Source organism: Trachurus japonicus, chromosome 21 (assembly GCF_045865225.1).
Source record: "Trachurus japonicus isolate A0001 chromosome 21, Traja_1.0".
NCBI lineage: Eukaryota > Metazoa > Chordata > Actinopteri > Carangiformes > Carangidae > Trachurus > Trachurus japonicus.
In genome coordinates, this window is record NC_140927.1 from 30,321,896 (window position 1) to 30,348,696 (window position 26,801).

Genomic DNA, 26,801 nt, shown 5'->3' on the forward strand with positions numbered 1-26,801 from the left:
CCAGACCAGACCAGACCCAGACATGCTCTTCTCCCCGGGCCTCTCCGTGTCTCTGCTGGCCGTGTCCTGCGCGCTGTGGCCGCCGGCTGCGGTGGTGCGGGCGGCGTCCTGCGAGCCGGTCCGAATCCCGCTGTGCCGGTCCATGCCCTGGAACATGACCAAGATGCCGAACCACCTCCACCACAGCACGCAGGACAACGCGGTGCTGGCCATCGAGCAGTTCGAGGGGCTGCTGGGTGAGTGCAGTGCAGCGCTGCTCTTAATTAACAACCTTAATTAATCCTTTAATAATGGAGCCACAGCCTCATTAACTAAGTGCTTTTAACTCTTTATGCCGAAGTTAATTTACAGTTTTAAATGTCTGTGCAGCTGAAGTTCCTAATTTATGCTTTTACATGTTCTTTTATGACAAATATAGATTAAATAAAAACATTTTTCACCTGTTTTTGTTCATTAATTAGAGCTAATAATTCTCAATTGAAAAACTCAACTCAAACTTTATTTATAAGTCAATTTAAAAACAATCGAACTTGACCAAAGTGCTGTACAGATCAATAAAACATACCATTATTAAATACTACAAAACACATAAGTAAAGTGCAACAGAATACACACTATAATTAAACAAATAAAGTACAGTTAAGGTATGATTAGGCTATTAATTAAACAAATGATCCACAAATCATTCTAATATTGTCCCTAAATCATTATATGGAAATCAATCAACTGATCATGGCAAGTGTCAGTGATATAAAGTTTAATTGGCTAATAGGGCGGCAGTCTAAAACATCATCAATTAGAGCTGAAAAAACTAAAAAATAATCAATCAGCAGCTATTTAAATGATTAATTAAGTGTTTTTCTTTTTTTAATTGAAGAAATTACAATTGGGCTATTTAAGTTGCAGCTTCTCCGATTTGAGGTTTTTGCTTCTTACTGTAAACTGAAAAAATGAAGGGAAACTGTGGTGTCACTCATTTTAACCCCCTTAAGAGTGTGAGGATAGTGAATCAATAGGCAGATGGATCTCTGGTGAAAGAGATCATTGGTTTATCAAAGAGTGAAGGAAATAAATGAAGGAAAGAGGGAGAGAAAGAAAACGTTTCATATCAGATCAGATTCATTTAAAGGTCCAACTCATGATCCTCCTCCTCCATCGTCGTCATCCCTGTGGACCCGTCTCTCCTGTCTCCACCCAAACACTTGGAGGCGACTGATGCTGAACGTTTTCAGAGGGACTGTACTTTCTCTTTCTAGCCTGACAAGCCAGACTTTATCATCAACATGTCTAGTCTGGCAGGATGAAGGCTGTCTTTCAAACTGCCTCTGCACGCAATAGGGTAGAGCTACGACCAATCAGAGCAAAGAGCAGGATGACGTCGGTAGATTAATAAACTTTTCCCATATCCCGTTGGCAAAACACCAAATACATCCTTCTTCGAAATGAACGACTTCAGTGCAGTTTTCTTGATCAACTTTTCAAGAAAATGACAAGTTTAATTCTTTCAAAGTTGATGCCAACGTCGATTCAAACGATTCCTTTGCCAAAGCCATTTTGTTATGTTTTTTTTTTTTACCGTCGCAAGTAGTGCAGTGTACGGAGCAAATATGTTTGCTGCCGCTATAGGGTGCATCTAGATTCCTAGGCTATATATTCTCTTTCCACGGACTGAAGTGAAACGATCTTGTCTTGTGTAGATGTTTCCTCTCAGATCTGAACCTGAACCTGTGTGACCGCCCGGTGGGTTCAGGTGCTTCTGTTCACACATGCAGTCGATCCAAACAGCGATGCTCTGGTGTCGTTTTTAGTATTGTAGTGATGAGCCGTCACTTTTGTCCAATATTTATTCCTCACCCACATATGAACTGTGACTTCATCCTCCTCTGGCCTCAGCTCGGTACGAGGCGGCTCAAGTTACCCAGGAGGACCTGATCATGATGATGATGGAGGTTTTTAAAGGGATAGTTCACCCAAAATTTAAATTTCATTATCATTATCTACTCCCCCTCATGTTGACTAAGGGCTGGGAGAAGTTTCAGAGTCCTCCGTGGCTTCTCTGAGTTACAGGGGGTCTCGGCGTAGCAGTGCATGCACATATAACGGTTGCAAATGGATACCAACTGTCTTCGTAACAAAAAGACACACCAAAAAACATCCAAATACCTCCATGCTGCTCGTATGTAATGTCCGTCTTGTATTGAAGCCCCGAAATGTGAAATTGTCCCGAAAAAAATTAAATAAGTCAATATTTCAAGCTTGTTTTGTAGCGGAAGCTCCTCTTCCCGGTTCGGGACAATTTCGCATTTCGGGGCTTCAATACAAGACGGACATTACATACGAGCAGCATGGAGGTATTTGGATGTTTTTTGGTGTGTCTTTTTGTTACGAAGACAGTTGGTATCCATTTGCAACCGTTATATGGACATGATGCACTGCTACGCCGAGACCCCCTGTAACTCAGAGAAGCCACGGAGGACTCTGAAACTTCTCCCAGCCCTTAGTCCACATGAGGGTGAGGAGATAATGAGTGAGAAATTTCAATTTTGGGTGAACTATCCCTTTTTAATCTGTGGGTTTATTTCTGGTTTACGTCGCTCATCGTGACACCAGAGCTGCAGGCTCCTGTCACACAAAGAAACGTAGTTGGTTGAACGTGGATGTAAACACGATAATGTTTTCCATCCGTCCAGTGAAAACCACTGAGTGTAAACATGAGTTTGTTTGTGAGAAACGACTCTTAAGCGGTGCGGACGCCTCACCACACCCTTCAGACCGGCTACGGTGTGGTCAGGCAGAGCTCAAGGTCTGTGGTCACATAGAGAAACCACTCAGACCAGATCCACTACAGCCTGAAACCACCAACCAAGCAAGAGAATTATTTGTTTTTGTATTTTTTTTTTTTTTTACCATAAATATGTGTGATTTGATCTGGCAACCATTTATAAACTATTGAATTTCTTTTGAGTTTCTGTCAAAAGTTTGTTTAAAAGCTCCATATTGTCTTTCTTGTTGATCAGAAGAAGATGTATTTGTGGTTTTAAGAAACAAAAACCATCTATCTCCTCTCTTTCTCTCTCAGCTTCTCTCTGGAGCTCTAGTAATAACAGATCGGTGTCAGCCAATCAGAGGATAGGAGGCTCTGAGCCTCTCTACTGATTGGCTGACTGTTTTCTGTAGTGATCCAATAAAAAATAGAGCAGATTTAAGAATAAAACACTCAGGGAAACCAAAATCCTGCAAAGTTGTTGGATGGTGGGTCCAGGTGGTGAGGGGGCGGGGCTTAGTTGTGACATCACAAAGTGACAGGAAGTCCTGACGGCTGGTTTTAAGGCTCAGTTTCTGAATACAGGCTGTGTGCATTTCTCTGTGGACTGAGGCTTTGATACTTTCACAGTATTAATATAGAACCTAGAGCTGCTTTATAATCACACTACACATGGACATCTACCTTTATACTGTATGGAGCTTTAACACAAACATCTACCTTTATACTGTATGGAGCTTTAATACAAACATCTACCTTTATACTGTATGGAGCTTTAATACAAACATCTACCTTTATACTGTATGGAGCTTAATACAAACATCTACCTTTATACTGTATGGAGCTTTAACACAAACATCTACCTTTATACTGTATGGAGCTTTAATACAAACATCTACCTTTATACTGTATGGAGCTTTAATACAAACATCTACCTTTATACTGTATGGAGCTTTAACACAAACATCTACCTTTATACTGTATGGAGCTTTAATACAAACATCTACCTTTATACTGTATGGAGCTTTAATACAAACATCTACCTTTATACTGTATGGAGCTTTAATACAAACATCTACCTTTATACTGTATGGAGCTTTAACACAAACATCTACCTTTATACCGTATGGAGCTTTAACACAAACATCTACCTTTATACTGTATGGAGCTTTAACACAAACATCTACCTTTATACCGTATGGAGCTTTACCTGGCTACAGGTGTAGTGTAACATCAGTGTGAGGTTACAGTAGGTGCTTACAGGTGCAGCAGCACTCAGTTCTGACAACTTAAATCCAAAGTGGATGATAAAAAGCAGCTTTTCTGGCTGCTGTTAAGTTAAATATAACTGTACAATCTGATAACGTCTTTTAGAAATAGAAATCTCACAATCTGAATAAGTAAAACCACATGTGTAACTTTTGTTTTTTTGTGATTTGGATGCAGTAAGTCTCGGCCTCGACAGGAGCAATCAGACCTGTGGTGTGGGGGATGTTTAAGTGGGTGGAGCCACTGTAGTGTCAATGGACCTTTTATTTCTGCTACAGTAGCTTATTTAATACTTAATTGGCAAAAAAAAAAATTACTTGGGGTGTTTGCCTTCCACTGCTGTACATAACATGACTGCAACACTCACAAGTATCTGTAGATATGTTTCATTGAGTGTACACTGTATGGTGAACAGTCTTTACCTGCATGAACTCACCTCTAACTTCTACAAGATAATAGAGTTGAAAATACAAAAAATCTGTTTAAACTCAAAGAGAACTGGATGAACAACAGATTTATGAACCAGGTCCAGACTAAACATGAAATCCAGCTCTGACCAAGGATGACTTATTATGTCCACAGACATTAAAGGGCTCATTTACATAATTAACTAACTGGCTGACCGTAAAGCCTCAGAACATTTTAATACCAGGAACCCACATCTTGGCATTTCTCATAAATTTTTTTTTTTTTTTACCAAAAATGTGTTCTAGGTTCCCAGGAAAAATAACTGTGGTTTTCCTGGATCTTTGAGTCGGTGTCTGGAACAGTGTGAAGGCCACACGCCCCAAAGTCACTGGGATCAAATTTAACCAATATTGAGTCATTACAGAACAAACACAACACTGGATTATCGTAATGAGAGCCGTGAAAACCGCAAAATCACAACAATGGGCTGTTTGGATGAGCGTCATCCTGCTGTTTTTTTTTTTTTTTTTTACATTTACCCAAGTAAAAGCTTTAAAACCTCAGAAATCCGAGAAGCTGTAACCAACAAATATTTGGCTTTTAGAGTCCATCTGACCTTGTTTAGTTTCTGATCGATCGACTGCTACAGCTCTAATGTGAATCATATAAGAAGTATTTTATTTCATGAATGACAATACATTAGTGGAAGTTTTAAGTAAAGTAACAACCAGTTGAAAAACAACTTTAGACAAACAGTCTTGATAATGCAGGTTTTTATGTTTCTGTTCGTTCTTCACGCAAGTTCATTGGTTATAACTTAACCAACTTGACCAATAATCAAAACTTGAATTGGTCCAACAAGATGCATCATGTTTGGTGAAAATCCGATTGGTCAAACAAACACACTGCAAAAACTCAATATCTTACCAAGAATATTTGTCATATTTCTAGTCAAAATGTCTCATTTCTAGTCAAAACAAGTCTCTATACTTGAAATAAGACTCATCACATTAAAAAGTAGCTTGTTTTTAGACACCTTTTACTTCTTTCAAGCATATTTTCACTTGAAATAAGTAGAAAAATCTGATAGTGGAGCAAGTTTTTCTTTCTTATTACAAGCACAAAAAACTTTCTACTTATTTCAAGTGAAGATTAGTTTGAAACAAGTGAAAATTATCTGAAAAAAAGTTAATTTTTAGGCGATGAGTCTTATTTAAAGTGGAAAGAGATTAGTTTTGACTAGAAATGAGACATTTTGACAAGAAATAAGACAAATATTCTTGGAAAGATTTTGAGTTTTTGCAGTGCAAAAATTAAACAATCCAACAAATGGGGGAGAAGTAAACCACTTGTTAGAAGTTTGAAGCATCGGTTGCAGCCATGATGAACCAAAGAGAAACTTGCGGTTGGATGGATAAAAACTGATCCACAGTTCTTCTTATGATTAATTACCGTCCATAAACTTAATTTAAGGCAGCAAACCTCAGGAGTCACAGAAAATGAGTGTTGTACATCACTGGAAGTAATAATACAGATGGTATCATTGTCAAACCTCCATGACTCATGACTTTATGATTCCTCCTCCTCCTCCTCCTCCTCGGCCTCTCAGGTCCAGGTCAAACTGAAACATGAAAGAGAAACTGAATCATCCATTATTCTTCTGCATCACTTTTATCTCCGACTTCCATTTGTTAAACATTAAAAGTTCGGCCTTGTGATTCATTCTCGAGTTACTTGCGCTCACAGTTTTGCACAAAGCAACAGACCTGGGTGTGTTCCTGCAGGTTTTTCTCTTCCAACTCAGTGATTTAAAGTTTCCCTCCGGACCCGAAAACAGCTGATGTTGTTCTGGCAGCACAACTGTTGGAAAAGGAGGATGTGACCAGAGCTGATAGAAGTGATGGATTAAACTCACCAAATAAGACAAAAGACTGAAGAAGGAAAGGGGAGGGGGAAAAAAGGCAGAAATTTCCTTTAATCAGCCGTGACACTGAACTGTTTCCTCAGTTTGGTTTATTTGGCTGTAAATCCTGAACAGGACTCAACTGAGAACATCGACTTGGAACTGGAAAAAAGGTTTTTGGAGATTTGGGGAGGTTACAGCGTGTTTATAATAACACAGGACTCAGTCTGAAGAGTCCACAGCCGGCCGGGCCAGCGGCTAAGTGAGGCTGTAAATCCCAACAGTAGCCTGCTGTGACAACGCTAACACGCTAATGTTTAGCTGGTTAACCATATTCACAAGCTTGATTTAGCGTGTAAGCATGCTAACTTTCGCTAAATTGGCGCCACAAAATCAAGTCGGGACAGAAATGGGAGGCAGATGTGACTGAGTATCGAGTGGTTGGTCGGTTTCTGTAATGAGTTTGGTGCAAGAAATGGAAATTTTGACCAGCTGGTGGCGCTAGAGAAGAGTCAGAGTGAAGAAAAAAACGATGGGAGTCCTCCAGGGGTGTGCCAAAAAATCGATTCACATAAGAATCGCAATTCTCATTTAATACGATTCAGAATCGATATAAAATGTCCCAAAATATGAAACAAATCTGCTGGCTGGTGGCCTCCATTTCCATAGAATTTAAAAGGCAGCATGTTTAACTGCACTTTTTTTTTTAAATAAAGAGGCACTTTTAATTTTGTTACTTAAGCAATATGTGATATTGCTTTTATGCAACAGTTTCAACAATTCCATCTAAGCATGGATAAATGTTTAAAACTCAATAAATGTGAAAAAGACACTTTAGTCATTCTGTCTTGCAAAGCAGACTGGAGTAGATCACGAGGATCCTTTACTCACCGACAGACTAAAGCAGAAATCATTAGGAATCAAATCGTTTTGAATCGAAAACCGATTTTGAATCGAATCGTAGCCCCAAAAATCAGAATCTAATCAAACTGTGAGATAGTAAAAGATTCCCACCCCTAGAGTCCTCTGGAAAACATGAATGTGAAAAATTTGTTGCTGAGATATTATGACCGGTTGGTTGGTGACAAAATCCATTGGATGGAGTCCTCTGGAAACCATCAAGGTCTGCAAAACTGATATCAGTCCGTTCAGTTGTTGTTGAGATGTTTTGACCAGCTGGTGGCGCTAGAGGAAAGTCAGAGTAAACCAAAACCAACGGGATTAATCCTCAGGGAACCAGGAATGCCTGTGACAAATGGCTATGATATCGGTCAAGCCAATAGATGTAAATAGGCTACTTCAGTCTGGATCAAAGTGTTGGACGTTATGGCGACCAAGCTTCAGAGAATAAACCCCGAGTTTAACAGGTTAAAGGTGAATTCAGTGAATGTTACAGTTGTGGGTGTTTTCTTGTTCTTTTTGTTGGGTTGTGTTGAGCTGAGGTGGTTTTACAGTCTGACTGTTCACCGCTCCGTCCAGCTGCGCCTCAGCCAAACCTTCATTTTACGGTTTTTACTTGAGCCCAGAAAGGCAATAAAATAAACTCAGATTGATGCAGCTGATCATTAAACACAAACTGGCCTCGATGTTAAAAGTTCACACAAATTATATAAAACTGCATATTTTCCTCCCGCCCTCTGCTGGTATGTGACCATGCAGATAGTTTTGGTTTTAATTGTCAATATTCTGAGGTTTCTGCCTCCACCCAACACGGTGAACAGAGTTTAGTCGGTGGATTATGTGCAAAAGGTTAAATAAAACAATTCTGGTTCTATATTTGACTGTGTTTTCTCTCTAAGCCTGAAGTGTTTCTTCTCCACATACCTGCTGATAACTGAGTATCACAACCTCTGTGTGCCTTTGATAAGTTGAGCTAATAACACCGCTCTGAAAATCTGCACGTTCTGTACATACTGTCCTTTTTTCTTTCTTTCTTTCTTTTTTTTTTTTACAGTAGGTTACACAGACTGTCTCCAGTTTTTCCGTCTTTATCTTGATGCCACGCTCTGTAGAAAGTAAATATTACACAGTTCTTTTTATTTAAGGGTGAAGTTGATTTAGTCTGAGCGGTAAATCTCTTTTCAGGCTCCAGCTAGTGTCATTAATTCACCACATTATTACTCCTCTTTAATAAAGGATCAGAGCTGCGGTTTGTGGTGCAATGGGCTCAGGATCTCGAGTTCCCGATCAAACATGTGAAAAACATTTTTTTTTGGTCATCATTTCGTAACTTCCTGAAACAGACAGTTGAACAATCCGCAGCTGTTTAACATCCTGATTACGGACATTCTCAGACATGGACGACGTATTGTATAGTCTACTGTTGTTTGTTTGGTTTTAGTTGCAGATTTTTACATTTATTTTTAGAAAATTTGTGTCTCAGTGAATCAGTTCCTGCTTGTTTTTCATTAGCATTGTAGTTTTAGGGTTCACAAGTCGTGGTAAGTCCGCCATTTTGGTCCAGACTCTAACATCTGGACAACTGTTTCACATCATGATGTTCATGTCATCAAAAAGGATGAATTATTTATATTTGTTGACCCTCTGACTTTTCATCCAGTGGTATCATCACCCCAACATTTTAACTTAGGAGATCTAGTGACATTCAGGTGCTAATTAGCAAATATGGACATGCTAACTAGCAGCTAATGGGAATCCTTTATTAAGACCACTAAACCAATTTGATAGGGAATGCTTCACCTGCTAAACATTAGCACTGTTGGCGGTCGGTCATAAACATGCTAACTTAATGATATTATCACCTTACTTATGGCTGTTGAATCAAAAGTCACCGTCACCAGAATTTCCACAATTAAAGGGATAGTTCACCCAAAATTGAAATTTCACTCATTATCTACTCCCCCTCATGTGGACTAAGGGCTGGGAGAAGTTTCAGAGTCCTCCGTGGCTTCTCTGAGTTACAGGGGGTCTCTGCGTAGCAGTGCATGTCCATATAACGGTTGCAAATGGATACCAACTGTCTTCGTAACAAAAAGACACACCAAAAAACATCCAAATACCTCCATGCTGCTCGTATGTAATGTCCGTCTTGTATTGAAGCCCCGAAATGCGAAATTGCCCGAAAAAATGTAATAAGTCTATATTTCAAGCTTGTTTTGCAGCGGAAGCTTCTTGAAGCTCCTCTTCCCGGTTTGTCAAATTTGGACAAACTGGGAAGAGGAGCTTCCGCTACAAACAAGCTTTAAGGACTCTGAAACTTCTCCCAGCCCTTAGTCCACATGAGGGTGAGTAGATAATGAGTGAAATTTCAATTTTGGGTGACCTATCCCTTTAAAGAGACCCTGAGGAGTTTGCTTTTGGTTATAAAAGAGTCTCATATTAATGTGGATGAATCTACGTTACCACTTGTTAATGGGTCCATTTTCTATAAATATATCGTTTTGTCTTTATAGTTATTTTGTTATTATTATTTAGTGGTCGACTCGCCCAGCCTTTCCTGGTTTCCCGGACGCTAGTTGGCATCATTTATGGTCGGAACTACGACGGTATCTGATCGTCTTCCAACCTCCAACTTGATTAATGAGAAAACATTCTTGGCAAATGCTTTCGCTTTCGTCCATCTCGCACCAGTCGAAGAATTTCACCATGCGCACGGAGGCTCATGGGAAATGAGGACTTTCCAAAAGTCCTCGTAGTCACTTTAAAATGTTATTAATACTTTATAAAATAAATGTTAATATATGTTTTCATTTTAAGGCCCTGTATGTTTCCATTTCAGCTTAGGCTACTGCTAGCTATAGCTAACTGCTGAGTCATCTTGTTTATGTGCTTAATTAAAACCAGAACGCTTTACATTCTAGTCTCTAATTGGATTTTGTTGTTTGATGATCTTCTTGCGAATATAGTACAATTACAACAGATCGTTTATGAAGGTATTTTAATTGCGGTCTCAACATCCATCTATGAAATGCAGCATAAGCCAGTTAGCCAGCTCAGCGCTTTACTTCTGGGATGTTTGTGGTTTCAAAATAATATATAAATAAAATTAAAATGTTTTTTAACTGCGAAACAAAATCAAATTTAAATGTATTGTGGATAACCCGATTAGCTGCCATGATGTTTCATGGTGCGTGCTCTGTACTGATCGGCCCTGGGTGCAGTTAGGAGCTCAGCTGAGGTCGGAGAGAAAGCGGGGAAGGCCAAAAAAAAAGCTCTGACCAGAAAAATGTCCTAATGAAAGATCTGCAGGCCAAAAACCAGGAGGTCACAAGTTCATAATATTTCTGTGACTTCACCGTGAAGCCGAGCAGCCAAACCTCAGTCATCCCTGCAATAAAAACGCTGATCCGTCCTCCTCCGCCCCCGCTATTGAACTCTTAACATGGCATGTGAGGGAGGGCCCTGAACGCACCGCACTCAGGTCTTTTTGTGTATTTGATCATTGTAGTTGTACTCTCATGTACTGTTACCAACAAGTTGATTGATTTTTAGGGTGAGAAACGATAGAAAATAGAGAAAATGTTCATCATCACTCCGTTGAAGCCCTGGTGAACATATTCACACTGCAAAAACTCAAAGTCTTTCCAAGAATATTTGTCTTATTTCTTGTCAAAATGTCTAAATTTTAGTCAAAACTAAACTCTTTCCACTTAAAATAAGACTCATCACCTAAAAATCAACTTGTTTTTAGATATTTTTTACTTGTTTCAAACTAATTTTCAATTGAAATAAGTAGAAAAATCTGCCAGTGAAAGCAAGTTTTTTGTGCTTGTAATAAGAAAGAAAAACTTGCTCCACTATCAGATTTTTCTACTTATTTCAAGTGAAAATATGCTTGAAAAAAGTAAAAAGTGTCTAAAAACAAGCTACTTTTTAATGTGATAAGTCTCATTTTAAGTATAATGAGATTTGTTTTGACTAGAAATGACATTTTGACTAGAAATTATATTCTTGGTAAGATTTTGAGTTTTTGCAGTGCAGTTTGTTTTTTAATGTCCAAACCATCATAGAAATCTTGGAAAACACACAAATATTCAGATAGAAGAAGCTGGTACCAATGGATTTGCGACATTCCTGCTTTGAAACTGATTTATCTGATGCTCATGTCTAAAGACTTGTATCTCCTTCAGCTGTTTCATGGAAGAACCAGACTCTATTCTTTTTTTTTTTGAAAAAACACAGTTGTTCATCTTCCGTGCTGACGACTTGAGTGGGAAAGATTTACATCCATCCAAACCGCAGAAGAGCTCCGACTGTCATGTAACACTGTCTATGAGGAAGATTAATGGGGTCCTTTTTTTTTCTGTCCAAAATCGCTTCTCCCTATTTTTTACAACTGGTGTGACATGCTCTAGTTAGTGGTGCATCGTGGCAGCTGACAGGGCGTCCTCTATCGATGCCAAATCTCAAATGTTATTCAACTGCTGCCATGGGAAACATCCGCCCAGAGGTCTGAATCACAGACAACTGTTTCCCCTTCATGTCCAAGAGTGGTTTTAAAAAGGAAAAACATGCACAACGCTGTCACTGAAGTATTATTATGGTTTATATATTTTACTCGCACGAAAAGCTCTGTTCAAATTAAGTGTTTTCAGGTGACTCGGCTCCAGAGATGGACAGAGTACTCCACCCCAGTACTTGAGTAAGAGTACAAATACTACTGGTCAAAATTTACTCCGCTACAAGTAAAAGTAGCTCAGTCGACATGTTACTCGCGTAAGAGTAAAAAAGTACTTGCTTTTAAAGGTACTTAAAGGGACAACGAGGAGTTTCTATTTGGTTATAAAAAAGTCTCACGTTAATGTGGATGAATCTACGTTACCCACACTTGTTAATGGGCCCATTTTCGATAAATATATCATTCTGTCTCTATCGTTATTTTGTTATTATTAGTGGTGGTGGAAACGCTGGTCGGAACTACGACGGTATGTGATCGTCTTTGAACCTCTGACTTTAATTATTGATGAATGAAAACTCCTCGTTGTCCCTTTAAAGCAGATATCAGTGGAATGTTTTTGTTAATAAAAGTCCTAAATAGTCCTATTTTCCGTCAGCAATCACTTACATGAAGTATTTCAGCCTAAACACGAGTCTCTCCGTCACTCTGCTCTGCTGTAACCCGAGGAGAAAATTTTCCTTGTGGGATACAAGTGTTATCCAATGAGGGGAGAGAACGGCATGAAGGGCTGTGTGTGCAGCCAAGGGATGCGCGTGAATGTGGTGACGTAGCACGAGGACCAATTGATGCCTGACAAGGGCGGGGGCTGCTAACTCATGGTGCGTTCAAGGAAACTCGTACTTTGTGTTTTTCCTTCCTGTGAAGTCATACCAGTTCGATCTGGTACGAGTTCACGGGTCGGAAGTTACGAGTGGCCGTTATAGGGAACTTTCACAGACAACAGGACGGTAAAAACACGAGCTACGGGTTACCTGGAACGCTACCAAGTCGTAGTTGTGACTTGAAGCTGTAACTTACGGTTTCAAAAGCCTGCCTTGAACACAGCATTAGCCGAAACGGCCGTGCCGCTGTTATCTGCTTTAAGTATCCAAAAGTACATGCTTTTAAATTTACTTTAAGTAAGAGTAAGAGTAAATTTCTTATTTTTCACATCAATGAATTACTATAATTTTTTCTAAATGAATTTAAGAACCTTTTAACTCTTGTTTCTGAGAATTAACTCTTTGAAAGCAGCTGCACTGATGTGCTGCTTTTAGGGGTTAGGGGTTCCTTCTTTGACAAACACAGCTTGTGTCCAATAGTACTTTAGAAAAAAAAAAAAGAGCAGACCTGAAAGTAACGAGTAGGCTACTTTTCAGCCTTCCTAGAAATTAACTCGAGTAAAAGTAAAAATATTTGTCTTGGAAATGTATTCAAGTAAGAGTAATAAGTACCAAAGAAATCTAATACTCAAGTAAAGTACACATTCTCTGGATATGTACTTAAATGAGACATTATGTCCCTTTTCCACAAATTAAAATAGTTCCCTACCCTACTCACAAGTAGGGGTGGTATTATGCAAATTCGAAAACTAATGACATAATTGTATGACAACTGAGGGAACAGCTCGTAAAACTCATGGATTTCAATTTAGGGAGCCTGCAAATTACAGATTTTTTTATATGCAAATATATGTTACAGAGCCTTCAGCGATATTTCCATAATATGTCCCCTTTAAGTACAGTACTCAAGTTGTATGTTCTTTTGTCAAGTTGTTAATTGCTGTGCATGTTTGTAGATTGCCTTGGCTAATAACTTTGTAATTTTAATCATATTCATATTCTGTTTTTAGGGTGACTTTTTAACATCCGTCTGGGGACTACAGATGAAAAATAGCCTCTTGGCTAATTCTGGCGCATTTACAGTGATGTTATTAATGTGCACTGTCCCTGTTTTCAAATAAACAAAAAAATAAATAAAAATTTACTCTGTTACTGTCCACCACTGCTCAGCTCAGCTCAAACTTTGAACCACAGACCATAATAACAGAACTCACCTGTCTCTATGTGTCTAGGTACCGGCTGCAGCCCGGATCTGCTCTTCTTCCTGTGCGCCATGTACGCGCCCATCTGCACCATCGACTTCCAGCACGAGCCCATCAAACCCTGCAAGGCCGTGTGCGAACGGGCCAAGTACGGCTGCGAGCCGGTGATGAAGCGCTACAACCACAGCTGGCCCGACAGCCTGGCCTGCAGCGAGCTGCCGCTGTACGACCGCGGCGTCTGCATCTCCCCCGAGGCCATCGTCAAGGCCGAGGGACCAGGTATCAACAACACTCATTTACAACATCATCATCATCATTGAAATGTTGTAGATATAAATGCAACAACAAAGGTAGAAACATTTGCAAACTTCAGAACGTAAATAATACAGTTAATAACTGACTGCAAATTTACCTTTAAGACTTAAAGGGATAGTTCAACATTTTGGCAAATTGGTCCATTGCCATAATCCCTATAGTCATAGCAGTAGGTTCGTTACCTTTAATTGTCGGTGCAAGCTATTTTTAGAACGGTGGAGCAGAGCCGTGAGCTGCTCAGAGCTACGCTATGGAGGCTCATGGGATTTCTTGGTTTCCCTCATCAAACTCATCAAATACACAATCCAACAACGCCAAAACGCTCTCTGAAGGCAACGCGCATCAGCGGTTTTGCATGAATTTCCCTCTAAAACAACTCTGTCTGGTAACGTTGTGTTATTATCTCATAGCGTGGTGAATGTGCAGGTCACAACTTGTCCACCAGAGCGTTGTGGAGTTGTTGGATTGTGTGTTTGATGAGTTTGATGATGAGGGAAACCAAGAAATCCCATGAGCCTCCGTAGCGTAGCTCTGAGCAGCTCACGGCTCTGCTCCGCCGTTCTAAAAATAGCTTGCACCGACAATTAAAGGTAACGAACCTACTGCTATGACTATAGGGATTATGGCAATGGGCCAATTTGCCAAAATGTTGAACTATCCCTTTAAAGAAAACTGTATTAGATCTGACACATGTTTACAGCTTTGTGCAGTACCTGTTTTGTGTATAGGGTTGTAAAATCATTGATCTACACAAAACTCCCTCAGTAAAACTACAGAATTTTGGAAATTAAAGGTTTCATTCATTTTACCTTTTGAAGTCTCGAGAACAGACCTTTATTTTTGATGATGTTAAAAGCTCAGAAGAAAATGAAACACTTCCAAGTTCAGTCAAATAAAAAGAAACAGCTAAAAACAGGTTTCATTCAAAAGCAGAGAAATTGTTAAATTAAACTAAAATGCTCCAGGTAGAAATATGGGGCGCAAACATTTTCTGATAGTAGAAAGTCAACAACACAGAATCTGTCAGGTATCATCGGCATCTTTAAAGGTCCAAACTCTGAACAGTGTGAACAGGGAGAGTCTGGTTCTGACCGAGGACGTCTCAGCCTCTGGACCATCAGGAAGCAGTTTGTTCCTTCCTGCTTTAGCTGAAGCTTATCGGTGTTTTCTATCATGTTTCTGGTCTCAGCAGTTTGTTTCTGCTCCCTCTCTCCAACAGATAGCGTGAGTCATTTCCCCTCCAACTTCACTCCCACTGACTTTCTCAAAGAGCTCTTTGATACCAGGCGGCCCACTCGTTTTACACTCAATAAAACCCTCACTGTCCTCTGCTTCTTTAAACAGGCCATGGACCAGTGAGTCCCTGAGAAAAAAAAAAAACCCTCATCTCAAATCCCCTCGACTTCCATAACGATACACCCACGTACACTGCAAAAACTCCAAATCTTTCCAAGAATATTTGTCTTATTTCTTGTCAAAATGTCTCATTTCTAGTCAAAACTAATCTCTTTCTACTTAAAATAAGACTCATCACCTAAAAATTTACTTGTTTTTAGACCATTTTCACTTGTTTCAAACACATTTTCACTTGAAATAAGTAGAAAAAGTTTTTTGTGCTTGTAATAAGAAAGAAAAACTTGCCCCATTATCAGATTTTTCTACTTATTTCAAGTAAAAATATGCTTGAAAGAAGTAAAAAGCTACATTTTATGTGATTTTACATATAATGAGATTAGTTTTGACTAGAAATGACAGTTTGACTAGAAATAAGACAAATATTCTTGGTAAGATTTTGAGTTTTTGCAGTGTATCGCCTATAGCCGGTCTGGCTCGGCTCAGCCCGGCCCGGCTCGGCTGCATGGGCTCAGCTCAGCTCGGCTCAGCTCAGTGGGGTTTGGGGATTTTCCCTCGGTGTGGGTTGTTGATTCGCTGAGGTTCAGTCGGGGTGGACCGTTTGAGCCGTGCCAGTGATTTTCAGCAGGACTCCGCTCTGAATGTTGCTTTAAGGAGTTTCGTCTCCTGTTGGAACAGAAATCTGAGGCAGCCTCGGTTTTGTCTCTTTATTTATTGCTCCGCTAAGTTTCCTGCGTGTCACACTGTGCAGGATGGATCCAATAATAAAAAAGAAAAGAAAAACCACCGGCATCGGTTTTTTCGGCGATGTCAGTGTGTGAAGGACGTGACGAAGGTCTGGGCTCTGCTGCTGCTGTGTCAATAGAAACAAAACAGACAAACAGCAGAGAGGCTGAGGTCATCGCATCCTCGCGTTGGGACGAAGGAAAATCACAACCATCGTGCACCAGACTTCAGAGGAAAGAACTTGAAATCTGTGGTGAATGAATCCAGATCTGCACCAGTTCTCCTCTGGTCCGGGCTCAAACACTCAACTTAGCGCTCCAAGTTTGGATTAAATGGGTTCAGTGTTTTTTTTTACGTAATTCTGCCGACAAACACGCAAACAAACACAGCACAAGAGCGAAAAGAGTGGAGCTGATAAACACACTTCACTCACTTATAAACACTAAAGGACGACAAGAGAGGAAGAGGAGGAGGAGGAGGAGAGTGTGAACATGGTCAAAGTTTCATGTCAGTGCTGCGTAAAGCACAAGAAGCATCATATTGTGATATTTTTCTGTGTAGATGTCATTTCTGCTTAAAATTAAATTATTAAAGGGATAGTTCAACATTTTTGGCAAATTGGCCCATTGCCATAATCGCTTTCGTCATAGCAGTAGGTTCGTTACCTTTAATTGTCGGTGCAAGCTGTTTTGAGAACGGCGGAGCAGAGCCGTGAGCTGCTCAGAGCTACGCTACGGAGGCTCATGGGATTTCTTGGTTTCCCTCATCAAACTCATCAAATACACAATCCAACAACTCCACAACGCTCTGGTGGACAAGTTGTGACCTGCACATTCACCACGCTATGAGATAATAACAGAACGTTACCAGACAGAGTTGTTTTAGAGGTAAACACATGCAAAACCGCTGATGTGCGTTGCCTTCAGGGACAGTTTTTCATCAAGCAGTCTCTGTATTTCTCTCTACAACAACTCTGTGTGGTAACGTTGTGTTATTATCTCATAGCGTGGTGAATGTGCAGGTCACAACTTGTCCACCAGAGCGTTGTGGAGTTGTTGGATTGTGTATTTGATGAGTTTGATGAGGGAAACAAAGAAATCCCATGAGCCTCCGTAGCGTAGCTCTGAGCAGCTCACGGCTCTGCTCCGCCGTTCTAAAAACAGCTTGCACCGACAATTAAAGGTAACAAACCTACTGCTATGACTATAGGGATTATGGCAATGGACCAATTTGCCAAAATGTTGAACTATCCCTTTAAAATTAAATTATTAATAAAAAAATAAACATCAGTATGGCGGATCTTCATGTTGTGTCCACTGTGTCCCTGTCTCTGTAGATACGTACAACCATGACCCGTCCAGGTGTAACCCAGGTGAGGCTGAACTCCGTCTTGGTTTCCCTACACTGCAAAAACTCAAAATCTTTCCAAGAATATTTGTCTTATTTCTTGTCAAAATGTCTCATTTCTAGTCAAAACTAATCTCTTTTCACTTTAAATAAGATCATCACCTAAAATTAACTTGTTTTTAGATCATTTTCACTTGTTTCAAACACATTTTCACTTGAAATAAGTAGAAAAATCTGCCAGTGAAAGCAAGTTTTTTGTGCTTGTAATAAGAAAGAAAAACTCAGAAGAAGAATCAGAATATACTACTTATTTCAAGTGAAAATATGCTTGAAAGAAGTAAAAACAAGCTACTTTTTAATGTGATGAGTCTTATTTTAAGTATAATGAGGTTTGTTTTGACTAGAAATAAGACAAATATTCTTAGTAAGATTTTAAGTTTTTGCAGTGTGAAGCTCCGGCCGGTTGCATTCACTGGTTGATGAGATGTTTAGTAGCATCATCTGGGTGTTTCTCACTAAGAATCATCTCCGTGTTTCATCCTCTGACAGAATCCAGTCCAGACTTCCCAATGGACTCCAACAACTTCCACTGCAGAGGACCGAATGGAGGTAACCCGTCTGTCCACCTGTCTCTGTCCACCTGTCTCTCTACCTCAGGATGATTCAGAGCTTCTAACCCGACGTCCAGGCTGTAGCCACACCTGGGAACATCTGGAACATCCAACTTATTAAACCCAGAACACTTCAATATCACCAAAGCGCCTGAAAACCAAAAGAATGAACCCAAACTGATTTCTGTTCTTCAACGTGATTAAACCTACATTTATATTATACCAATCCATATGACAAGAATGTAGCATGCAGTGCATTCTGGGATACCAGGATCTAAGGAAACACTCATCGCTCTCACCAACAGACATCATCATAATTTTGCAAATTGTGCAATGATAAAATAATATTTATAATTTTTATGCATTGCCACACACTTAAAGGGATAGTTCAGGTTTTTGGCAAATTGGCCCATTGCCATAATCCCTATAGTCATAGCAGTAGGTTCGTTACCTTTAGTTGTCAGTGCAAGCTATTTTTTAGAACGGCGGAGCAGAGCCGTGAGCTGCTCAGAGCTACGCTACGGAGGCTAATGGGATTTCTTGGTTTCCCTCATCAAACTCATCAAATACACAATCCAACAACTCCACAACGCTCTGGTGGACAAGTTGTGACCTGCACATTCACCACGCTATGAGATAATAACACAACGTTACCAGAAGGAACTATCCCTTTAAACATTAAAAACACTAAAACATCTATGTAACAACAGACAGAGATGTTTGGAAAGAGACTTACAGTATAGCTACAAGTTACCATGACGACCAGTTTCTGCTTTGTAGACTGGTCAGATCAACATCCAAAAACTCTGATACTTTCAACTTCAACCCAAAGTGAACTCTTCCATCACCTCACATGATGAGACACCTACAGTAAGAGTTGGAAACAGGAAGATGAATTCAGTGCAGCAGTGTGAACACAATCACTGTGTGTGTTTGTGTGTCAGTTTTTTTGTTGTGTGTGTTTGTGTGCAGATCGCTGCAGGTGTAAGGCCGTGAGAATGATTCTGAAAACCTACTTGAGGAACAACTACAACTACGGTGAGTCGACACTGTCTCCACTTTTTATTCTCACATATAATCATGATGGTGTCTGAATCAACGGTCAGGTTGTAGTGTTCAGAGTTATTTCATGTTTCATTTAACATACGTATAAAATGAGCACAGACCTCAAATAGTTCACCTTCATTTGTTTGGTTTTTGTTTGATTGTTTTTATATCTATCTGGCTTTTCTATTTCAATAGAACCTGAACACAAATCACTGCAACTTCCAAACTAAATGAAACACTGCACCATTCAAAGTTACATTTAAAACTAAGAAATAATCATTTAAACTATATTATACTTAAACAATGTGTTTTTATTTAGCTGAAAGTGAAAAAATCAGGTGCAGTTAATGTTTATTATATATGGAAATACCTGTCACAGACAATTTACATAAAAAAATTGCATTTTTTATTTCCATCCAAAGACGTAGATGTGTCCGTTTTGCAGTAACATAACATTGATACTGGGTCGTATCTATGGAGACGTCGTCATGTTCATGATTTGTAAATTGATTGTTTCAGTTCGACGTCCACAAAAAGTAAAAATTTAATGTTCAATGCCGCCCCTAGTGGAGATTTCAGAGAGGGACGGGTGTGATGGATTTGTTGTTGAACTGGACCTTTAAAGTGTGAACGTCACTTCACCGGTTCGACTCTGTTAAAAAGTCCCTGAACTCTGTTTCTCTGGTTCGTCCTCTCAGATTTAGTTTTCCTCCTTCGTGTCGTGGGGTCACTGATACGTTACTTAGATTAAATTAGACACAGAAAGGCTTTTCCAGATGATTGCTGCAGCACACACACACACACACACGCACGCACATACACACGCACGCACACACGCACTCAGCCACGATTTGGCAAATCCAGCAGAGATTTCCATGTGGACTTCTCGGGCCTCACTAATGCCTTTGGCCTCAGAAGCCACTCGGGGAAAAGTTTTTAGATTTTTTCCAGCCGTCGTTAAAAAACAAGAGCTCACGTAAAAGAAAAAAAAGAATCAGATATAATTAAAACAGAGTAGTTTAGAGGTGGTCTCTGTAATCACAGAGTCTGTTCTGGTTTATCTGAATCATAGTTCCTGTGGCTCCTGTCGTCTCCTCCGACACTTTATGATGTTGGAGCTGAAATAACACGACAGAGAAACGGTGACAAAGAGATAAACAACTCAGCGACCTGGTTTTTACTGTCAAACCCAATTAAATTAGTCTTTTTATCTGGAAGTTCATCTTTTTTATCATCTTCATGTCACATAGATTTCTTCTGAAGGACCAAAACCGACATAAATATGAATATATAAATGTGGAAATACATAATGTAATCCCTAAATGAATTCATTTTGGTAAAGGAGAGAGACTATTGTTTCCATGTACATTTATTTATTTTCAAATATTCTATTCCTTATTCATAGATTTATTTAGTGTATGTATTTCTGCGCCTATCTATGGAGGAATAAAGTGCCACAATTAAATGAATAAATACACCATTAAATAATTACTTAAACGTGTCATTAATTAATTAAAATTGGTATTAAATATATAAATGTGTCATTAATTCATTAAATTTGATGAAAGAAAAAGAAGAACGCCGCACACTCAGCTCCAGTGCAGAGATTTATTTTGACAACGTTTCGGCCAAAGCCTTTGTCAAGACTTGACAAAGGCTTTGGCCGAAACATTGTTCTTCTTTTTCTTTCATCAACTTTATCCATCGCCAGCACCTCTACAATTACAGTGTGCGTTGTTCCTCATCTTAACATTAATTCATTAAATACCAATTCATTTATGTAAAAAACATATAAGTAATTATTTAATGGTGTTTTTATTTATTTCATTTTGGCACTTTCATTCCTCCATAACTATCTGGTATTATTCCTAAATGTATTGATATATTTATTTATTTCTGTGTCCATGTGGTGATGAAGTTGTCATTGGGATTGACATATATGTATTTAAATTAATGTTTAGATAAATAAATACAGACATGAATAAATAGAAACAAATAGAAAGAACACTTTTAATTATGAAAATTAATTTACAAACCATTCATATGGATATTTATTTATATATTTCTATATTTGTTTGTTATACTAATGTAATTTCTTGTCCTTCAGCTTTTAGTGGAGCCACCATAAACCACAGCTCTGGTTCTAAGACAATATTTAGAGACTGAGCTGCAGGCCAAGACAAAGTCGGATGATGATTTTAGTGTTTATATATTTTTCTACCTCTAACTCCTCAGTGATCCGGGCGCGGGTGCGGGAGGTGAGGAACCGCGGCCTGGAGCCGACGGCGGTGGTGGACGTGAAGGAGGTGCTCAAGTCTTCTCTGGTCAACATCCCCAAGGAGACGCAGACGCTCTACTACTCGTCCTCCTGCCTGTGTCCTCCGCTGACCCCGGGGGACGAGTACCTCATCATGGGCTACGAGAACGAGGAGACGTCTAGGTACGAGCCCGCAAGGACATAAAGGCAGATTATCGATAGATTATCAATAAGATTATTGATCAGAGGAGCTGAAACACAACACTCTGGTCTCTGCAGGTTGCTGCTGATCGACGGCTCCATCGCTCAGAAGTGGAAGGACAAAATGGGCAAGAAGGTCAAGGTACGACTCACATACACACAGAGTATATTCTACTTATTCTCCATTAAAGGGATAGTTCAACATTTTGGCAAATTGGCCCATTGCCATAATCCCTATAGTCATAGCAGTAGGTTCGTTACCTTTAATTGTCGGTGCAAGCTATTTTTAGAACGGCGGAGCAGAGCCGTGAGCTGCTCAGAGCTACGCTACAGAGGCTCATGGGATTTCTTGGTTTCCCTCATCAAACTCATCAAATACACAATCCAACAACTCCAAAACGCTCTGGTGGACAAGTTGTGACCTGCAAATTCACCACGCTATGAGATAATAACAGACAGTTATAGTTGTTTTAGAGGGAAGTTCATGCAAAACTGCTGATGCGCGTTGCCTTCAGGGACAGTTTTTCATCAAGCAGTCTCTGTATTTACCTCTAAAACGGCTCAGTTTCGTAACGTTACATTATTATCTCATAGCGTGGTGAATGTGCAGGTCACAACTTGTCCACAAAAGCGTTTTGGAGTTTTTAGATTGTGTATTTGATGAGTTTGATGAGGGAAACCAAGAAATTCCACCAGCCAACGTAGCGTAGCTCTGCTCCGCCGTTCTAAAAATAGCTTGCACCGACAAATAAAGGTAACAAACAATTTGCCAAAATGTTGAACTATCCCTTTAAAGGGACATTGTGTATAACTTCTCCTGTTATCTATTCACGAAAATCGATTATTTGGTTCGAATGTCTGTTTGTCATTAATCAGTAATCCCCCCATCAACAGACTGAAGTGTTCCTTTCAGCTCTGAATGAGCCGTTCATATCATTCATATCTCCATGGAGCGGGTAAGCTCGGTGCTGCTGCCATGTGGTGTCGCCATGTTTTTATACGTTCAGTGGCAGCGTGACGGTAGGAAACCACGGAAACTCAGCTGTCGGCTCAGGTCGGGGTGGCGTCTGCACTGCAAAAATTCAAATAGCCTATCTTACCAAGAATATTTGTCTTATTTCTAGTCAAAACAAATCTCATTATACTTAAAATATGACTCATCACATAAAAAGTAGCTTGTTTTTAGATTCTTTTTACTTCTAGTGGAGCAAGTTTTTCTTCCTTATTACAAGCACAAAAAAACTTCCTTTCACTGGCAGAATTTTCTACTTATTTCAAATGAAAATTAGTTGGAAACAAGTGAAAATGATCAAAAACAAGTTCATTTTAAAGCGATGAGTTGCCTCGTGCTGACGGACCACTTGTTTACATAGAGGCTTGTTTATGCAGTTACGTGCAGCGGCTGTCGTCCGTCTGCCGTCTGCCCAATTTCACGTGAATGCAGCATGAAAAATACGATTGAGTTGCTTGTGATATACAACCGCAACGCTAGATGGGAGGAATTCCTACACAATGTACCTTTAAAGGGACAACGAGGAGTTTCTATTTGGTTATAAAAAAGTCTCACGTTAATGTGGATGAATCTACGTTACCACTTGTTAATGGGCCCATTTTCGATAAATATATCATTTTGTCTCTATCGTTATTTTGTTATTATTAGTGGTGGTGGAAATGCTGGTCGAGCCGACCAGCGTTTCTTTACTTTCGGTTTCGCGGCGAGTCATGAGAATAACGCCGCCGAATCGCCGTTTATGGTCGGAACTACGACGGTATGTGATCATCTTCCAACCTCTGACTTTAATTCTTGATGAATGAAAACATGAGTCTGTCTTGCGCCGGTCAAAGAAATTAACGGTGTGCGCGGAGGCTCATAAATGTAGTGTGAAAACGCTTCGCTTTTCCAAAACTCCTCGTTGTCCCTTTAATAAAGCTGTTGAGAAAAAGAAAAAAACTACATAGAGGCTTGTTTATGCCATTACCTGCAGCGGCTGTCGTCCGTCTGCCGTCTGCCCAATTTCACGTGAATGCAGCATGAAAAATACGATTTGAGTTGCTTGTTGCGATATACAACCGCAACGCTAGATGGGAGGAATTCCTACACAATGTCCCTTTAAACACAGCTGCTCAGGTGGTTTTGATCTGACCTGTGTGTCACGTTTCACTTCCTGTCCGTCTGTGTTTCTGTGCAGAGGTGGGACTCCATCCTCCAGGGGAAAGGCCAGGGGGGGGCCAAGGAGCGCCGGAATCGCCAGTGAGATCTAACTGTGTGAGTGAGTGAGTGTGTGCATGTGTGAGTGCGTGCGTGAGTGCGTGCATGTGTGTGAGTGTGCACGTGTGTGTGTGTGTGTGTGTGTGTGTGTGTGTGTACGTGTGTGTGTGTGTAGATATTGCACTATCACAGGCTGTTGTAGCTGAATGTAGTTCATCTCTTCATCCGTCAGACTGTTGAGTCTGATTTTTGTCATTTTACTTTCTTTGCACAAACATTATTTAGTGTGTGTGTACATGTGTGTGCGTATGTGAAATGTGTGTGCGTGTGTGTGTGTGTACACCTGAAGCACTCAATAAAGACAAGAGGAGGGGGCGGAGCTTGTGAGCTGTCGTACTAACCCTACGCAGCCCGACAGTCTGTACATGACACTTTTTTGGAACAAAAATTTCTTTTCAGTGGCGGCCATGTTGGCTCCACGGCTCCTCTCCTCTCCACACGGTCACAGTTCTTTTAGTAAGAATAATAATAATAATCCTGGATGAAGGCCACGTTACCATGGCGATGGGATGGAGGACATTTTTAAATGATGCGAAAGCCATTCGGACTGTGATCGGTCTGCAACCGTGACCGGAACTTTAACTGAACTCTGCAGAAAGGAAGGAAAGACGATTATTCACGCTGTGTTCAGACGGCAGCAGCAGCAGCAGCAGCAGCAGCAGCAGCAGCAGCAACGACTGAGTTCACTGGCTTCTTCAGCACGGATCACTGGACCGGCCACAGCGTCTGCTTGAACAGACTGGAACAGTGGGAAACTCAATCATACCACAACGACAAAGGGAGGAAACAACTATAAAAAGACGAAAAAGATATGACAAAGAGACTGAAAACTACCGCAAAAAGTCCCAAAACTACATTTAGACAAGACACAAACATGCAGAAAAGAAAATAATGACGATAGCAGCCGCAAAGAGACTAAAATGACTGCAAATGAAATAAAAATGAGACACAAAACGACCACAAAGAGACTCGACCAGAACAACAGAGACACAAAATGACCACAAAGAGACAAAACAGCCACAAGAAGACATAACATGACAGCTGATTGTAGAACAATGATCACAAAAAGACTTAGCAAGTACAACAAAGCCACTATCAAGACACAAAACTTACTACAAACTACTCATACACAACACAAACACTCATAAAAGGACACAAAAACGACCAAAAACAGCCACAAACTGTGTCTCTGGTGATTTCTGAGCTTCCCAACAAAAAGTCTGTTTTACAAACTTGTTCATTTGTTGTTTTAGTTTTGTGTTTTTCAGTTTTTCGAGTGTGTCACTGGAATCATTTTAGACTTTTTTAGTGTTTGACTCGATTGATCAGTTAAAATATAATGAATATAAAGAAAAAAAGTCCTGAAGCAGCTCTGTGGGTCAGACCTCCATTAAAGTGTCACAGTCTACTGTGAGGTGAAAATATATAGTAAAAGAAAATGACATTTTTAAGGCTTTTTAATTTTCATAATTTCAAATTATTTTTAAAACTGAATGAGTTTTTTAAATTCATAATCTACACAGACACACTCCAGACCCTGGTTCACTGTAAAGCGTAAATATGAAATGCTCAGGTTCCACTTGTTTGTGAGAATCGGAAAACTGTTGATGCTTAATTTACATCAGAAAGAATTGGATTTACTTGGTTTTCTTTTTTTGATGACATCATGTGACATTGTGACAGTTTTATAAGTTTCCTGTCGATCTGTGGGGAAGTGGAATTTAAACTGTTACTGACTTGGTGTGATGCGTTTACTGTCACATGACTCTTCTGTTTTACTCAGTTTCCATGTTTCCTGTTTTGATGCGACCCCAAAGGTCAAAGTTTGGAGATTAACTGTAGTGTTGCTCTCATGTTATTAGTATTTAATCAGCATTGATTTATTAGCTGCATCATCCTGACTTTTCCTGGGACTAAGTGAAGATCACAAGTTTTGAAAACAGAAGACGGACATGATTGTACCTGAATGCACCATAAAAATCTGTTTGTTTTATTAGTGTTAAAGGTGAAGGCCGACTGTCGTCAACTATATCCTGTGTAATTATGAGACAATCCTGCAGGACTCTGTTGTAACCCAGAGAGTCTGTTGTTTACCTGCTGTCTGAACATGGCCTCTGATTAACAGTATTCTCATTATCGCACAGTATCTCTGTTCATGTAAACACACTAACGCTCAATACTACACGACTTTTATCAGTAAACTATACTAACACTCTGATATTGTGAACTCTGGACTTCACAGCAGTTTGAACCATTAAACGTGAATTTTAGACAACGTGGTCCGAGTGGGTTTGATGTCGTTTTTCTGAGAGTTTGTGCAGAAGTCGTTCCCGTTGGTCTTTAAAGAACTAGACAAAGTAAAGAAAGTCACAAAGCTAATATGTCACAAATGTAGGACTTTGAAGGACCAATTAATGACAATGACATCAATGACATGTATGCACCAATACACATCAGCCAATAGTGTTGCAGGAAGGAGTCCTAAAACCTAGGTCAGTTAGCATGTTAGCGCTCACTGTTTTTGTTTTCATTCATTTTCAAGACATTTTTAGACGTTATAGTCCAGAACAGAAAATGTCTCTTGTTGAAGACGTCTGAGTAAGTCGACATGTTGAAATTTGCAGGTGATGCTGAAGTCATGTGACTCTGTTAAATTAGTCACATTGTTGTTGTTTTCTGGAGTTAAACCTCTGATGGTTCATTCCATCTGAACTCGGAAGTCAGATTTACCAAGTTCCCAGTCGACCAGCTACATCATCAGAGACGCCCATGAAGTGAAGTCGCCGATCCAGCTCAGAGGAACCTAACCCAGAGCTCACAATCCAAGATGGCCGCTCCGTCCATGAACAGCGAATAAAAGCTGAACATTACACTGTTTATCAGACACTA

General features: G+C 39.8%; 1 protein-coding gene across 1 annotated transcript; it reads left to right on the plus strand.

Moving 5' to 3' along the window:
- frzb (frizzled related protein) lies at positions 1–26,191 on the plus strand. The gene is made up of 8 exons (XM_085765166.1): positions 1–236; positions 13,817–14,065; positions 17,517–17,552; positions 18,077–18,136; positions 19,111–19,176; positions 21,421–21,625; positions 21,722–21,785; positions 23,833–26,191. The coding sequence occupies exons 1-8, from the start codon at positions 23–25 to the stop codon at positions 23,896–23,898; spliced, it is 960 nt and encodes a 319-aa protein (XP_085621292.1). The 5' UTR covers positions 1–22; the 3' UTR covers positions 23,899–26,191.
- The last annotated feature ends 610 nt before the right edge of the window (positions 26,192–26,801 follow it).

What these genes read in the sequence shown, in the direction of transcription:
- frzb (XM_085765166.1), top strand. Translation starts at nt 23, where the DNA reads ATGCTCTTCTCCCCGGGCCTCTCCGTGTCTCTGCTGGCCGTGTCCTGC. An exon ending in CGTCAAGGCCGAGGGACCAG is followed by an intron (nt 14,066 to 17,516) that starts GTATCAACAACA and finishes CTGTCTCTGTAG; the next exon opens with ATACGTACAACCATGACCCG. An exon ending in CCCGTCCAGGTGTAACCCAG is followed by an intron (nt 17,553 to 18,076) that starts GTGAGGCTGAAC and finishes ATCCTCTGACAG; the next exon opens with AATCCAGTCCAGACTTCCCA.